We start from the raw sequence: 15079 nt of genomic DNA, 5'->3' as shown, positions 1-15079 counted from the left end.
TCCTCAGGTTTGTGCATGCACAGTTGAGAAGGAGCAGAGAAAGGCTTAGCAGGGTCCATAGGCCCAGGGTGGGTGTGGGGCAGGAGGAGACTGGCTGCCTGGGCTCCCTTGGCAAGATTGCCTTGCCACCAGGGTTTTGGTTGCCAAAGCTAGACATGGGTGGGCCTCAGAGGAGGTTATCACAGGGGATGCACCACCTCTGTGCATTTTAGCCCCTCTGCCTTGGTGCTTGGGGGAGCAGGGTGGTAGCATCCATGCAAGTCCCAGCACTAGCCCACTGTCAGGCCTTGGTGCCCTGGCAGCCCCCAGAGGATCTCAGTGCTCAGGAGCACCTGTGACACAGTCCAGAAGAAAGTCCTGTGTTTCCCACTCACAGGCCTGCCAGAGACAGGAGACACCTTGGCCACTGCTCATGCCATTGCTGGCGAGGAGCAAAAAGCACCGAGTCAAGTTCTCCATGGGAAGAGGAACAAGTCAGGTGCCACTGGGAGCATCCAGCATTGGCCCTCTCTGGTCTGCTGCTGGACACGGGCCCTGCTCCATGCTGTCTCTGCCCAGGTGCCCAGCAGGAGACAGCCCAGAGAAAGTGAGTCATGGGCATGCCCTGCGCCTCTCAGGCTTGCTGCCGGGCCAGGCTCGCAAGTGTGACTCCAAAGGAGGAACACACACATGCTAATAATGTCAATACCTGGTGTCCACAGACCACGAATCATGACGCTTTCTGTTGGCACTTTGGTCTTGCCTGGGTTTTATTCAGCTTTTCCCAGGTCCATGGCAGTGTGTCGCAGCATATTTTGTGAGTTTTTCTGCAAAGAAACTAGGCTGAGCACCTTTATCCCTGGACATTCAGTTGTTGAACCTGGCAGAAATTTTACAGCTTTCATTTGGAAAATTTTATGCATCAGTGGAAATAAAAGAGCAAGTCAAGCACACATAAAGACGAATGGAGTCATTTCTAGACTAGAAGTTTCACCTGAGGCTGTTAGCTACTCCATGTGTTTCTGCAGGACACTGTTGGACCAAAAAAATATCTGTCTGGTTGCAGAGGTCCTTGGCTGACCATCCTGTGCTATGTCTGTCCTTCTTGCAGGAGTTTTCTCCAGCATCAGTGAATATCCATGATCTGAAAGCAATCTGGGGAGTCTTTCTGGGAGCATCTTTATATATGTTGAATGTATGTTGATCCTTTTGCCTTGGTAGAATATTGCATCTTTGGTCATCAGTAGCTAAGACTTCCTAGCTGGTAAAACAAAACTATTAATGAAGTTATCACTGAATTCTTCTTATTTAACTATTCCACACTTGTATCCCTAGACTCTGGCTGTGGGTTCTATCAAAACATAGGCAGGCATCATCCATTTCCCAACAGGTATGCAGTCTGAGATGAGCAGTGTTACGTAAGTAGTAAGAAGGAAGACAACCAAATAAGCATGATGAAGACCTAGACCCTGGAAAATTTTCATGATCGTTACATCTTTCAGTCAAAATGGTCATTTGCTCGCTAGTTTCTGCTAAAGAGGTAGGTCATAAAGAGGTGGTAAAGAGGGGGTGGCAGTGGTCTGGTGGCTTGATTCTGGGAGCCTGGGATGTGTTCGGGGAGCCTTGTAAAGAGACACAGAGGCTTTTGTATGGGAAGCAAACAAACTGAGCAGACGAGGCCATGGAAGGATGAGCTTGTTATCTTCTGTCATTCAGCACAGCATCTTCATATTTCCTCTCCCATACCATATGTCATTATTAACATCATCAGACTCTCAGAGGAGCTTATTTACCGTCAGTGCTGACTTCTTTAAAACAACATCCTGTTGAATGTGCCTAGTGTTCTGTATTGGACCCACACATGGAAGCAGGACTTCTGCAAACAGCCTTTCTTGAAGGAGACTTGCCAAAGCTCAGCCAATTTGTTTGTTAGACTGGCTACTCTCTAAGGAAGTGCTCTTACAATAAGGACTGTTATTCAGGCTTTGCACCCTCCTCCTCTTTATACTGGCTATGTCAACCAGTCTAGTTCTGTAATAACTGGAGTTCCTGTCCAAGGGCAAGTAGAAAAATTCCTTGCATTGACAGCCCCCCACTCCCCGCCTCCCCCACAAAAGCTAGTTGAGAGCCAAGTAGCTATTCTGCTTCGCTGCCTCTATGGTTTAGACAATATAGGCATGAACTGGAGCATGAGAAACAAGAAGCAGTGTTGTTCCTCATACGAGCACCTTACACACTGGGAGGCTTTGCAGAGCACTTTGAGAAAAGCAGACATTAAGCAAGCGTTTATTTTTATATCCCATCAAAGATTCTGTCCAGCTCACTGCTGTTTAAGTGATGAGTCTCTAAGGTTTTATTCCTTAGGTTTATTGTGGGGTTTTTATATATAATATATATAAAATGTCTTTTATTCCTACAAAATTTCATAGAGAATAATTCTTTATTCTGATGCTGCAATAAAGCACTTCATATTTATATATATATACACATATATATATATATATATGTCATGCTGATGTCATTCAGTTGGGACTGGAGCATATGTTACTATTCATTTTGGTTGAGAGGGATGACACTATATTGAACACTACATGTCTTTGGTTCCCAGTCCTAGTTGGCTTTGATTCTTTTCCTTAGGATTTATATTTGGTGATGTCTGGCTGCAAAAATCATAGGTAACAAAGACTATCTGGAGCCCACCACCACAGCCATGGGATATGTGAAGTTCTGCTTAGAGGGAAGGAAGCCTTCTACAAGACCATCAGGGGCAGTGCTGAGAAGCAAATGCATTGCCTGTGCCCCAGATTTTATTCCATGGTGAGCTTGGCCAGAGCTGGGTACTGGCTGATGTTACACCAGCACACTGCTTTAAGCAGGTGTTGAGCATGGAAGCAGGGGGAAAATAAAACCCAGCATCATCCCAGCTGGAAAACTGGTTTGGCAAACCACCTCCAGAGCCAACAGCTAATTATAGCAGGGGGATTTGCAAAGCTTTCCAGGGATCGCAACTCTTTGTTGCCTTTAATTTGCTGCGTAAATCATGACGACTTCCAAGATTTTGCTGTTTCCAGCTGTTTTCTCTCCTTCTCTCTTGCTCCTTTTGCTTTTTGCTGTCTGCACACCTGTCAAGGGTTATCATCTGCTGCTCCAGCACGGGACTCTGCTCCACAGCTGCCTGGCACGATTGCTGGCCCCTGCCTGGGGAGAGCAGACAAGTCCTCTCAGTGAAGGATACTCTGAGCTTCGCAGAGGTCTTCTGCAACATCCAAAACATTGTTGCATGGAGCCCAAGCTGCTCAAACAAAATCACTCTTTCCCTGGAGGGGCAGTCAGCAGTTACATGCCTAACATGCCTTTATCCTCTGCAACAAGGTCCTTGCTGTGCTGGATGCTACAAAACTCCTGAGCTATAGAAATCCCACAGACAGAGAGTGGAAGCAGGAAGAATTCCTGCACTAAGCAGGTACTGAAGACCTGGAGGTGTCACTTGAAATCACAGAGTGAGTCTGTGGCAGAGTCTCAAGCTGCACTTTTGCCCACTGCATTGAACACAAAACTTTCTGACCAGCATCACTGCTGGTCATCATTGTCTTAGTCTGCCAGCCTGGACTGGAGCTTGGTGTGGCTCAGCTGCACCAGTTCCCTGGCATCTGACGTGAAGATGAGTTTCTCTGCACACACAAAGGGCCATTCCCAGATTTTGCTGGGGCACAGGTGGGGTGAGTTGAGCCCATCTCTCAGGGATGAATGTGAGATTTCATTACAGCAACAGAGATTCCGTTACCTGTCTGCTCTTTTTCAGGGCTCCTGCTCCAGTAATCTGCTTCTTGGAAAGCACACAGGAAGCCCAACTGGGCCCAGAAGGAGCTGCTTTGGAATGAGAGGACAGAGGATGATAATGCAAGGAGAGTTTGGCCAAAGCCTGTGCAGCAGACCTGAACTCCAAGGCCTGACCTTAACCTAGGCAAGAGCAAAGTGTGATTGTGATGGTCTGTGGACCTTGAATTAAAATTGAAGTTCTAGAGAAGAAACAAACATTTCAGACACCCCTGTTCTGGTCTGTGAAGGGACACCCCACTGTGTGGCTACATTAGCCTTCTGGGCTGGGTGTGCTGATGGCATGCAGCTGCCAACTTCTCTGGAGCAGGAGAAGATTAAAAGGAAAAAAAAAACCACACGCTGCAATTTTTCAGGTGGCCGCACTTTTCCACTTGGTCAAGATAATTTTTGCCCTTAAACTTGTCTTCCAGTGATGATGTAATTTTTTTTTACTTTTAAGTTACCAATTATATTATCTGTACTGAAATGTACTGGACTCATTACATCTTTATTAGGCCTTCCCTTATTTACTAATAAAAATATAAAATGTTACCTAAAATCTTAATAAAGGCCAGGTACTCCTCTGCCAAAGAAAATTGTTCACTCGGTATGAGTTATGCTTGATGTAGCCATGATATAGGTGTGTTGGTTGTTACTTTTTTACTGATTAGTCAGGTATTTTATAGGTTACTGACTGCATTTGTATTTTTTTCATAAATTGATGTTAGATTGATCTAGTTCTCTTGGCCCTCACCTCTTTCACTTTCTTCCTCCCTCCCTCTCTCCCTTCCTCTTCCCAGTCCTACTCCTCATTGAATTCTGAAAGACTGTTCAACTTTCCCAAGTGAGTTTCTTAGGATATTGTGTCAGGCCCTGTAATACTGGAAACATCCAACTATTTTCACTTTTGCTTTAAAAAACCATGTTACTTAAGTTCTTCCCATTTTGCCATTGAAGTAGGGTTGGGACGATGTTTGTTTCAAACCAGTTTTAATTGTTGCTTAGGGTGGGGGCTTTCAGTCTGATTTGTAGCCTAATTTTCCCATAGATGTTTCACACATATAAATGATCAAAATATATGAGGAAGGGCCAAGTCACAGCACAGCTCCATCTAAACACACATCCAGTTTCTGACAGCAGTCAGAGTGACTAGGAAGGAAAAGAAGACAAGCACACTATTTCCCTGAAGCACTTTCCTTGTTTGCCAGCAGCTAGTGGCTAAGAGGGTTTCTGAGCTAAATGAGGAGGTTGTTCTGTTTAATAGCCCTTGATTGTTTTATTCTTGCAAGATTTTTTCCACTCCTGTTCTGAATTCATGTAAACTTTCAGTGGTACCAAATCACCAGTTGCAAGAAATTCCAAAATTCACTCAATGTGTCCAGAGACCCCTTTGTTGTTTGATGGTTACTCCTTACTCATCTCCTCTATGTGCCTCATAAAGGCATAGCCAGTGAGCATCCACCTCTGAGCTCTCATCGCTGTGAAAAATTCATGCTTTTATCTCTGTTTTCTGGGGTTTTTGACTGTTGTTTTCTTTAATTCACAAGACTTTCCCTCTTATCCTGTGTCAGTTCAGATTCTTAAAGAGCCTTTGGCCCGGAGTATACTGGACCTTGCTTTTCTCCCTCATCTTATACACACCCCTCCCTTCTCCAAATAGCTGAAGGGCTGCAAACTGTGTTGGGCTCTCCTGACACTTCCAAGTAAAGCAGAGGTCTGGGGTTTCTCATTAGCATCGTAGAGCTGCACCAGATGTCAGCTGTAGCCAAAGGAGCGTGTCTCTTTGCTGGCAGCAGGCAGGTGTCGTGCAGGGACCTTCACTAGCAGGATTTGAGGCTCAGATCTCCTTTGCAAAGGAAACGGCTGAAGTGGTGTAAGGCCTTGATTACCACTGCTGTGCCTGATAGAGCTGGCATGTCCTGGCACACTCTGTGCACGAGTGCACAGCCTGCCCTTTTAGCACGGGCTTTCCTTTGCCAGCGGGTGAGTCCAAGAGGTTCACATGTGAACAGCAGCCAAGGCATAGCCACATTACACAGCCTGTTCTGCTGCTGTGGGGATGGTGATTTCCAGCCCGCAGAGCAGAGAGCCAGCTGGGGCAGTACCAGCATAACTCAGGGCAGTCAGCTTTGCTGGAAGAACCCTCAGATGGCTTCCAAGCAAAGCCCTGAATCCATGAGCCCCATGAATGTGGGTTGCTGACTGAGGCCAAAGAGTCTTATTAGAGTAGCAGCAGGATGCCCAAAGTAAACCCTGCTTGTGATGAAAGGAAGGCAATTAAAATTCCACTTCAGTTGCCTTCCTGTCCCACTTCCTAACCTTCCAGCAGCAGGTGATTAGCAGGGCTTGCCTTCTGCTGCCCTGGCCCAGCTGTGCCAGCAGACCCTGCAGCAGGCTAGCGCTGCTCCAACAGCACAGCTGCCAAAGCACAGCCAGGACATTGTGATTCGGCTGTCACGTTTACCTCAACTTAGAATGAGCTCATTTTTCCAGTCTTCAAATAATTTTGCTCTTTTCCTAACAAAGTTTTTGGCTGTGAAATCCCTTGCTAGCCTTGCTGTTTAAGGTTTTCCATGTTTCTGCCCAGGATTTCCCAAACAGGAAACCAAACATGCATGCTGTGCAGTAACATCAGTGTGCCTATATCATGCTACAGTCTCGCAGCCTACCAGATGTGTACACTAGTTCATCTGTGCACAAAATTCCTGGCAAAACACCTGCATGCCTTTTCCCAGCCAGACAGTGCTTTAGGGAAGACAGCCCTGCAAGACACAGGGAAGCTCTACCATATCTACAGGTGCCTGCTCTTTGTACAACTTCTCTTGCTGTCATAGGTCAGCTCACAGGGATGAGTTATACCATCCAGAATTTAGTTCCATACTGCACTCTTGATATCTGCCTGTACACACTTTATCATGAATTTTTTACACTTGAGTACTTTGGAATAGTGAGCAGAACAGGCAAAATGCTCTTTTTAGTTTAAAAAGCAACTCAAACTACTACATTCAGGTGTTTTGAAACAAGCTTTAAATTTCTTTTTCTGTCTCCTCAATTGAAGGGAATAGTCACCACATGCCATTCGGATTTTAAAAAATGAAAAAAAAATTTAAAAATTCCCCAAACAATACATCTCACCCAGTAACATTGCTTCCTTCTAGCTTAGTAGAGGAGCTCTGCAGAAAACACTAGTGGAAAACAAAGTATGCAAGAGAAGCTCATGCCTCACAAAGAAAACCAAGCACTTCTGTCACTCTTCAGGTTAAGCAGATTGACACTTCTGATCAGAGTTAGATTTTTCCCTTCCTCCTATAAACAAGTTCATTGCTTTAGAAGACATCTCCAGGAACAAACGGTATTAGCAGGAGAGAACATGCAAGCAGTTTTCTCTTCCTCATCAGTTAAAGCAACCATTTAAGTGGGATGAGCCAAAAGTACTGCACTCAGTAGACTCTAACTAGGGTGGGATTTATTCCTGTAAAATAGTTTGATTTGGCCTGAAGTGCATGGAGGTAGCTGACCCTGGGCCCCACAACCTGCTAGAACCATTCTGTAGGTGGGAGTTTCCCTAGCAGTGATTTGCTGATTATCTTGGACATCAGATGGCTAAAGGATAGTCATTCTTGCAGAGCAGACTAGGGGAACTGTAAGAAAAGACTATGTTGTTGGGATATGCAAAGGAGGAGAGGAACAGTTTGAACAGGATCACAGATCCCTTCAGAAATGGGAAGGGTTTGAAACATTTACTAGCGGCACATCAAAAGCAGAGAGAAAATGAGCAGCTGCTCACAACTAAAAACTGCATCAAGCTCATGCTCTCTACTCCCCCAGAAGTGAGGAGTAAATCACATTGGCATCAGCACTCCTCATTGATCGGTGTTTTTCCAGACAGATCCCTCCCTCAGCCTATCAACCGACCCTTTGAACTCAAGCCGATCTGAGGACACAAATTCCATAGTGTTTTTTTAAGTTAGGTTTATTTAGCAATAGAAGTATGTACATGTAAGAGAATCCCCTGCAGCACAAGACATGCACAAAGCAGTGAGGGACTGAAAGTGGTGCTGCTCAATAGCCTTCCTCATCACCTGTCATCCCACTTTACTCAGCGGCAGAGCCAAGATTAGAAACGAACAGGCGAGAAATTTATCAGTCCATGTGGCAGAGTCTTCAGGCAGAGCCTCCCAGCAACTGGTATTAAAACAAGCGGGCGCCATAGCCAAATGTCTGTTTTATGCCCTCAAAGTAGTAGCGCTGCCAGCCTTGCTTTGTTCTTTCCTCCTCACTGGCAGGAATGCCTTTGCCTTCCAAGCACACCTCTGTCTCACCACCTTTGTCATGGAAGTTTAAGGTAATGGTTGCAAAGTGCCCTAGAGGAACCAAAGCAAATCTGTCAGCAGTGTGCAGTACAGTATGGACAGCCCCAAGGAGCTGCTCTGCTCCTCCTCTCACACGGCAACATTTAAAAGACTCTTCAGGATCCTTCCCAGAAGATGTACTTATAACAGCTGTAGGCCTTCCCTAGAAACACAGGGGGGAGAGGGCTCCCTCTTCATGGGGTTCAAAGCAGTTGCAGCCACAGCTGAGCAAGCTGCCACTTCATCCTTCCTAATCCCTGGTCACTGCTCCAAACAGTGGCTGATGATTCAGACATGACAGTCTGGGATAGGAAGTTGGGAGAACACTGGTGCAGCTCCCAGAACACCATGTGCTCCCTGATCATGAGCCAGAATAAACCATTTACCCAGTGGTAAATGGGGCTGAAATTCTTCAAACACAGGCAAGGGCAGTTAACACCATAGTCCATTTCTGGACTACTTACCAGCTGGCCAAGATTTAAATCTCCATTTCATAACAAGTTGCTTCTCGGGAACCTTGACAAGAGATAGAAAGACTGATAGTAAGTTTTTGCAAGTGCTGCAGTCTAACAGAAAACAACTGGAATTGTGTTGATATGAAGCCCTAGAGACCCCTTGAGAAATACATACAGACAGAGGGAAAAAGACTTTAAGTGTCCTTTTCAATTCCTTCTAGAAAGGTAGGCCACAGTACAGCCACAAACACTGAGACAGGGTCCCTGTGCAGAAGACTTTAGTGGCAGTTGGGTCAAAGAGGAAAATGGTCAGTTACTATCTTTAACACTCCTCCAACCCCTAATAAATAAGTAAAATCACACCAAAGCAGGGCACATCTATGACTGGTAGCCAGATTTTCTCCCAGACTGAAATCCCATGTATTAATCCATGCTATTAGGAAAGATTCAATGGCCACAGAAGTTACAGATAACTACTGGGCACCAGGTAGAACTCCACAGTTAGCTGACAGAAGCATTGCTACAGAACTGATACCTCAAAATTAAAAAGGCTGCCTCTGAACAAGATACACCTGCACTAGTTAGTACTTACAAGGTCAACAAACTCTCCTGTGACACTGCCATCCAGCAACTGAAACTTGCCTCCTTTATCAGCCTCCAAGGTGGCTTGTGCGTGGCTGAAAGCTTGGACCATCTGAAAACAATTCAGGAGACCTGTATTACTTGACATTATCTGCCTACAAACTTGTTGCCTAATGCCTCCCATCCAGCTAAAAAATTTCTGGAAGAGGAGGTAAGTCACAGAACCACAGAGTATGTAGAGCAGAATATGCAGAGTTGCAAGGACCCACAAGGATCATCTAGTCCACCTCTTAGCCCTGCACAGGACTATCCCCAAGAGTCACACCATGTCCCTGAGAGTATCATCCAGACACTTCTTGAACTCTGGCAGGCTTGGTGCTGTGACCACTTCCCTGGGGAGCCTGTTCACCCTCTGGGTGAAGAACCCCTTTCTAATATCCAACATAAACCTCCCCTGACACAACTTCAGGCCATTCCCCTGTCATTGGTCACCACAGAGAAGAGATCAGTGCCTGCCCCTCCTCTTCCCCTCACAAGGAAGTTGTAGACTGCAGTGAGGTCTCCTCTCAGTCTCCTCTTCTCCAACTGAAGAGACCAAGTGACCTCAGCCACTTCTTGTATGGTTTACCTTCAAGACTTTTCACCATCTTTGTTGCCCTCCTTTGGATGCTCTCTAATAGCTTAATGTCTTTCTTATATTGCAGTGCCCAAAACTGCACACAATATTCCAGGTGAGGCTGCACCAGTGCAGAGCAGAGCAGGACAATCCCCTCCCTCGGCTGGTGATGCTTTCCCTGATGCCCCCCCAGGACACGGCTGGCCCTCCTGGCTGGTAGGGCACTGCTGACTCATATTCAACTTGCCATCAGCCAGGACCCCCATGTCCCTTTCCATGGCACTGCTTTCCAGCATCTCATTCCCCAGTCTGTACAAACATCCAGGGCTGACCCATTCCAGGTACAGAATCCAGCACTTTCCCTTGCTGAGTTTCATATGGTTGGTGATTGCCCAGCCCTCCAACTTGTCAAGGTCTCTCTGCAGGGCCTCCCTGCCTTCGAGGGTGTCAACAGCTCCTTCAAGTTTTGTATCAGCTGCAAACTTGCTTAGTATCCCTTCCAGTCCTGTGTCCAAGTCATTTATGAAGATGTTGAAGAGCACAGGGCCCAATATGGAGCCCTGTGGAACCCCACTAGTGACAGGTCACCAGTCTGATGTCATTCTGTTCACTATTACCCTCTGTGCTCGACCCGTGGGCCAATTGCTCACCCACTGCATGGTGTGTTTATCCAGCTGTGTGCTGGACAGTTTGTACAGAAGGATACTGTAAGAGAGTCAATAATGTAAGGTCTTCAACAAAAGTCAAAAACCCTGCCCTGGCCAGAAAAGCAAGGTTATAGGCACTACAGCAGAATTCTGCCTGTCCAGGGAAAAGAAGCCCTAGCTTTCCAATTCTATGCAGTGTTCTGAGTCACACATTGTTGATTTCTTAATGAAACCTATTTCTAAGAAAAGATAGTATTTTTTTTCTTTTTTTTGTTTTTCTTTTTCTTATCAAAATAGAAGGAACAAAAGACTAAGACCATTTTTAAATTATACAATACTGCTCTCTCTTCCTAAACTACATAATAGTGTGCAGGAGATGGGAAGCTATCCCCAAAGTACACTTTAATACCACCTAACCTTAAAAGGAAAAAACAAAACCAAAGCACGAGCACAGAACCATAAATCCCAAGTGAACTGGCCACACGCAATAAGGGATACACCTATGGATAGGTGCTGACAGCAGTCTGGAACTGGCTTCTGGCTGACATTAATCTCCTTGTCAGCTGTGTGAAAAGATGCATGCACAAGCTTTAACCACCTGCTCTGCAGACCAATTTTCTTCTGATTCCATTCTCATGGACTGCGAGTGTCCTACAGAATGCCTTAGAAAACTTCTTAGGAAGAACTTCCCATATGTAAAGAACAACTCTCAGAACAAGCCAAACATTACCTCCTGAGTAACGAATACCCGGTAGAGTTCCTCAGGAGATGTTAAGAAGGTGTCCTTCAAGCTGATCTTACAGGTAGGGATCTTGACTCCTATGGATTTGGACTGCGATGCTGCAGTACTGCTCTTAGCAGCCATCTAACAAAACGACAAACAAAACAAACACACATACACTTTTTTTTCATTAAAAAAGCAAAAATCAACAAGTGGTTCACATATCCAAGAGAAAAAACAAAGGCTCTCGGTAAAGACGCAATTAGATGCAACCATACTCGAGTGTAAAAGGCAGATTTATCATTCTGCTTGGAAGATATGTCCTGCAAATAGAAACAGTCACACCTATACCACAGATTGCCAATTCCTGAATGTATACAGCCTACACACAACACAGGTTGCTCCTGTAAGCCCCAGTATCTAATACCATGTACCTTTCTTCACAAATCCCAAAGCATGTTTGCATAGTTTTGTTTACCTTGCGGTCTTCTGCTTTAGGAGCCACCTGAGGTGTTGTTTCCATATGTTCACCATTCACTGTGGGCAAAATCATGCCCTGGGTGAATTCTGGAAAGAAAGGAATGTGCCAATAAAACCAACAAGAGATCAAGTAAACTTTTAAATTGTTCTTTGAAACACACAATCAAAAAGGGCTTCCTGGTTTCCCCTCTGTTCTTGGCTAGCATCCATGACTTGAAACAGTTTTTAGAAAAGGAAAAAGACCTCTTTTTACAAGCAATTAATTATTCTTGCCCTTACTACGCTCCACCAAAGGCCCTGTCAGAACCTGTCTACACCAACAATTAGGAACTTACGTCCTCTTGGTAGCCTAGACACACCATATTCCACATGCCGCTCTAGCATTAATGTTAGTTAGCCTTAGGCTTCTGTAGCTTTATTTCTCTCTCACTCTCTAATACAATTGCAATCACATCTCAAATACTTTTGCCTGCTGCTCTAGAAAAAGTATTTGTCTAACCAAACCAAGCTTTTCCATTTCTGTTTAGCCTGGCTCTTCATTTCTCATAACATTGTAGTAGAGAATAGTTACTTCTGACTCTCTCTTCAATTTATCTTTTTTGATACCAGATGCCAGGACTACACAGGGAAATGCAGGGACTGTCCCACCAATGCCCTGTCCAGCAGCACTAGCACTTTTGTAACTCCACCAGAATCTTCAGACTCTTTCAGAATTACGTTTGCTTTTTCTCCAGCTCTGTCACTTCTACCTTTACCAAGTATGTAACATTTTGCTCTTTCTCCTTCTTCTTCATGTCTTCAAACTGACAAAATTCCATTATACAGCAGAATTTTATCATGTGTATAACTTTGTATCCCACAATACTTGGTTCCCACCTACTCTTATTTATTACACCCACAAGATCATACAGTTTTTCCCGACTGACATTCTCATCTTCCACTGGGTGACTGCATCTCCCACCCTGAACACTACAACACCTGAAAAGAAAACAGGGTACAGAAATTTGATCCTAGAAAATCAACAATCAGTGATGGTTTGTACCTAGCATATCTAGCACATGTCGTGTAATACAGGTAAACGGATATAAAAAGTAACTGTAGAGTTCTCAGCCTGTATTTGAGAGGAACGCCAAACTTAACCAAAGCACAGTGATTTAACTCCAACTGTTGGACTCAGATTTAACTTTAAAAAAAGAAATTTGATCCAGATGTTGTGTCACAGGCAGTGACTGTGTCATTGGGGTAGCAAACACATTTTACTGGCTTTATTTTTTCTATAGCTGAACTTCAGCACATGAAGGACATTTTCAGATTTAAAACATAAATCCAAAAATACTGTTTATTACTGGGTTACCAGCAAACCTGTGCCACAGTGTCTAGACACAGAAGAGTTTCTTGCCAAATCCTAACAATTTCCAAAGACACAGAAAAGTTGCTAATACTGCTCTGACACTTTCCTGTTGAGACGGGGTGAGGAACTCCTCTTGTTACCCCCATCCTTTCTTTAGCTTTAGCCCATATGGGTTCCCATAACACTTTTCCCTCTCAGTTACATACCTGTTTTGAGAGTGCTGATGTAAGTTTTCATTGCATCTCTAATTTTTTTTGCACCCTCTTGCTTCATCAGGGTCTTCAAGTTAGTGTCAGGCTCATCTTTAGCAAGGCTGACAAGGATCTAAACAACAAGGACAAATATTACCAAAGCCATACTTGCACAGTCCTTTTATTATTCAATTCAACATCACAGCCGATGTGTTTCAATTTAGTTTCAGCTAAACTTTCACAATCAGCAGTGCAGGTTTATTCACCTTCCACTTCACCTGTCTCAGCCCACAGTAATAGGCTGTGTACCTAAATACCTTCATGTGCTACAGAGCCTTTACATCTAGAAGACAGGAATAATTTGATAAAGATGCAACATGACAGGGAGCGACTCTGTCAGAGTGCAGTGACAGAAGGAAGCATGACGGTTTTAAGCTGAAAGAAGTTAGAATTAGATTAGATATTGGAAGGAAATTGTCTACTGTGAGGGTGGTGAGGATGCCTGGAGATGCCCCATTCCTCAGAGTGTCCAAGACCAGGTTGGGCAGGGCCATGAGTAACCTGGGCTAGTGGAAGGTGTCCCTGTTAACGCCTGGGAGATTGGAACTAGATGATCTTTAAAGATCTCACCCAACCCAAACCATTCTTTGATTCTATTAACTTCAGCAGTGTCTAGTAACATGGAAGGAAATATTAATGCTGTGAATATTCCCGTTAGAACAGCCATACAGCCAGCAGTATTAGTGTTCAGCTGCGCTTACTTCAACTTCATCAATGTCATTTTCATCCGAGAGATTAGGAATCTCCACATAACCTTTGTACTTCACTCCGGTCTTTGAGGTGCCTGCAATGACAATTACGTTGTTCAGATCAACCTTCTTACTCTGGTAATTATAACAGCAAACTTGTATTGTATTACAATATAATATTTCCCTTTATTATTATTTCCAAAATGAGATAAGTATCCTTATCCTTAACAGTATACATGAATCTGACCTTGAAAAAGGAGGGGAGCACATCACTCACCAGTCCAGGCCAGCTTGATAGCCCACTCATAGAAGAAGATAAGTTTCCCTTTTCGGTTGTTGATGGAGGCCTCTCCATCCAGTTTGCTCACTTCTGTCACCTCACAAGCCCCTTCCTCACCCTCCACCCTGACAGGCAGGAGGAGAGTTTTCAGCCGCTCCGTGGACCAGTTGGAAGCATCCCGCTCTGTCCTGCGGGAAAACCAGACAGAGTGAGAATCTGGGACAGGCCAGCACACACCGGGACTATATCCAGTGTTGGCTGGTCCTTGTCTCCCTGCCCCACTCCAACACACACACACACAGAGTCCTTCCCCAGGGCACCCTCACGCACCCCCCGGCTCGGGCACTCCCACACATGCATGGAGTCGGGGGCCCGTCCCAGGGGATCAGCCTGGACGCTCCCGTCTCAGCACCAGCCTGCAGGAACGGGAGGGAAGGCGGCGGCCCTGCCCAGGGCCCCGGGCCTCCCGGGCAGGTCGGGGCGCGGCCGCCCCGCTCACCAGTGCCAGTTGTTGACGTTGGTGGCATCCGCCCGCTGCTCCACAATCCAGCGCGGATCTCCCTCCCCCCACTTGGCCATCGGGACCGGGATCGGGACCGGGACCGCCGCCTCCGCTCCGACCGCCCGTGGAAGCTGCTAGAACCGCCGCGCCGCCTCTCGCCTTCCGCCCGCCGCGGGCCCTTCCGGCGCGCCCCCGGGGAGCAACACTTGTCTTATTGGTTCCGCCTGGCTTGTGGGTTCCGCCGCGCCGCCGACAGCTGAGGCTGGAGCTGTCGCTCCCGTCCCGTCGCGGCTCGTCCCCGCCGGACCACAGCTCCCGGAGCAGGACCACAGCTCCCGGAGCGCTGAACCCGACT

General features: G+C 45.8%; 1 protein-coding gene across 2 annotated transcripts; it reads right to left on the bottom strand.

Moving 5' to 3' along the window:
- Positions 1 to 7750: 7750 nt before the first annotated feature.
- On the bottom strand, positions 7751 to 15079 carry AHSA1 (activator of HSP90 ATPase activity 1). Of its 2 annotated transcripts, none has more exons than XM_032690403.1 (9): positions 14722 to 15079; positions 14220 to 14410; positions 13955 to 14037; positions 13209 to 13326; positions 11650 to 11738; positions 11181 to 11315; positions 9198 to 9299; positions 8615 to 8666; positions 7751 to 8162 (listed from the first exon to the last, which is right to left on the bottom strand). In XM_032690403.1, exons 1-9 carry the CDS (start codon positions 14799 to 14801, stop codon positions 7990 to 7992), a joined length of 1023 nt encoding a protein of 340 aa, XP_032546294.1. In that variant the 5' UTR covers positions 14802 to 15079; the 3' UTR covers positions 7751 to 7989. The 2 variants fall into 2 exon arrangements, with proteins under 2 accessions (XP_032546294.1, XP_032546296.1); XM_032690405.1 differs by having other exon boundaries at positions 14220 to 14405; positions 14722 to 14877.

Source organism: Chiroxiphia lanceolata, chromosome 6 (assembly GCF_009829145.1).
Source record: "Chiroxiphia lanceolata isolate bChiLan1 chromosome 6, bChiLan1.pri, whole genome shotgun sequence".
NCBI classification, from domain to species: Eukaryota; Metazoa; Chordata; class Aves; order Passeriformes; family Pipridae; genus Chiroxiphia; species Chiroxiphia lanceolata.
The sequence above is the reverse complement of the archived record's forward strand: the minus strand, read 5'-3'. Positions and strand labels throughout refer to the sequence as shown.

What these genes read in the sequence shown, in the direction of transcription:
- AHSA1 (XM_032690403.1), bottom strand. Translation starts at nt 14,801, where the DNA reads ATGGCCAAGTGGGGGGAGGGAGATCCGCGCTGGATTGTGGAGCAGCGG. An exon ending in AACGTCAACAACTGGCACTG is followed by an intron (nt 14,411 to 14,721) that starts GTGAGCGGGGCG and finishes GTTTTCCCGCAG; the next exon opens with GACAGAGCGGGATGCTTCCA. An exon ending in CTAAAGCAGAAGACCGCAAG is followed by an intron (nt 11,316 to 11,649) that starts GTAAACAAAACT and finishes TCGTTTTGTTAG; the next exon opens with ATGGCTGCTAAGAGCAGTAC.